Source organism: Octopus bimaculoides, chromosome 28, assembly GCF_001194135.2.
Source record: "Octopus bimaculoides isolate UCB-OBI-ISO-001 chromosome 28, ASM119413v2, whole genome shotgun sequence".
In the NCBI taxonomy this organism is placed as follows: Eukaryota; Metazoa; Mollusca; class Cephalopoda; order Octopoda; family Octopodidae; genus Octopus; species Octopus bimaculoides.
Genome location: NC_069008.1, coordinates 15877512 through 15879412, shown reverse-complemented (window position 1 = coordinate 15879412; position 1901 = coordinate 15877512). Strand labels below are relative to the sequence as shown.

The window sequence follows — 1901 nt, the reverse complement described above, 5'->3', positions numbered from 1 at the left end:
TATGTATCTATCTATCTATCTATCTATCTATTAAAACATAGGGTAAAAAATCATATATTAATTAATATCGATTAATTACCAGGAAGCTAGCACATTTAAAGAATCAAAGAGATTCAGAAATAATATCTGCAATCTCAAGGGATTAAAGTATATTTTTATATATAACGTTGACCACTAACGCGGACATTCAATGTGCTGTGGTCAACGTTATGTATCTATCTATGTATATCCACACACACACACATTTAATCCACCAGGAAAGCTTCTGACAATGGCGGCAAGTTTCACAAAACCTGTATACTTCAGGCGGAAAGGCAAATCCTCAGAAGCAAAGTAGTCTCGGAAATGTCTAGTTAATACAGGTTCCGTTAAACCATTCCTCAATTTTATGTTACCAGCGACAGTGACTCAGTAAATGTTGCCGACTGTCTAAGCGTTGATGTAAACAAACTTACAACTGTTGCTGCTGGATGATGTGACGGCGTTATATTAATAGTAACAGCAGTCACCCTCCTAATGATGCCAAGCTGGTGGTGTAAGTAACTTTTGCTGCGACACATAGCCACGTTGTGGTGGTGGTGGTGGTTGTGGTGGTGGTGGTGGTGGTGGTGGTGGTGATCGCAGTGATGTAGACTGCTGCTGCTAACATAGTTTAGATGAACTACGAGCCTTCCTCTTTAATCCTGAAAGACGAATATCAAATAAACAACATATCGGCAATAATTGGAATTTTGAGCGGCCTTTCGTCAAAGGCCTTGCAATCAGCATCCATTTTTTTAAAGGCAGAAGAAACGCCGCTAAGCATATTGCCCGGCGTGCTAACGATTCTTTTCTACTGGAGACACAAGACATCGAATTTGTGGGGAGGGGGCCTAGTCGATTACATCGACCTCAGTGTCTTACTGGTATTTAATTTATCGACCCCGAAAGGATGAAAATCAAAGTCGACCTCGGCGGAATTTGAAGTCAGAACGTAGCGACAGACGAAATGCCGCTAAGCATTTCGTCCGGCGTGCTAACAATCCTGCCAGCTCGCTGCCTTACGAATGAAATATAACTAAAAGGTTATGAAGTTTTCAGTATGAATTATTTGTTATTTTTTTATAAAAACAATACGAAAACAATTTTGTATGAAAATAAGAGCGATCCTTCGGTATTGAATTCCAGAGTGTCGGTATGAGGAGAGGACGTCATTCAGCCTCAGTTTTAGATTAGCCTCTTCATCTATGTGATGAGAGAAGGCTGTTTGGTATCCCCATATATATGTAATTCGAAATATAAACAATAACAAACTATAAAATAATGTCTATATTTGAAATGAAACAAAACTACCAGTAATATGAAAAAATAATGTTTATTTCTGTGTACAACCACTTTATTTACATTGGAAAAGTTTTCTCCTGCGTTTTTTAATTGCATAGTCCTCGATCGGATACTCACTACGGCGACATGAACTCTTCGAAAATATATTTCCGATCATATAAACCACTTTGAATGTTGCTGTAACAAGGTTGAAGTGATTTCTTTTGTGATGTAAACCATTTACCATTTTTCTAGTGTCTCCACTTCCCTTGATACCCTAAGCACATGACTATTTTGCTTAGTGGTTAATCCAGTGCTGTGGAGGCGCAATGGCCCAGTGGTTAGGGCAGCGGACTTGCGGTCATAGGATCGCGGTTTCGATTCCCCGACTGGGTGTTGTGAGTGTTTATTGAGCGAAAACACCTAAAGCTCCACGAGGCACCGGCAGGGGATGGTGGCGAACCCTGCTGTACTCTTTCACCGCAACTTTCTCTCACTCTTACTTCCTGTTTCTGTTGTGCCTGTAATTCAAAGGGTCAGCCTTGTCACAGTGTCACGCTGAATATCCCCGAGAACTAAGTCAAGGGTACACGTGTCTG

General features: G+C 40.6%; 1 protein-coding gene across 1 annotated transcript in view; it reads right to left on the bottom strand.

Annotated features, from left to right (window-relative positions):
* Nucleotides 1–642: 642 nt before the first annotated feature.
* LOC106878727 (caspase) overlaps nt 643–1901 on the bottom strand; it is a 2984-nt gene continuing 1725 nt past the window's right edge. The window contains exon 2 of the mRNA XM_052977489.1: nt 643–683. Within this exon, the coding sequence (XP_052833449.1) occupies nt 643–683 (41 nt within the window). The remainder of the gene's footprint in view (nt 684–1901) is intronic.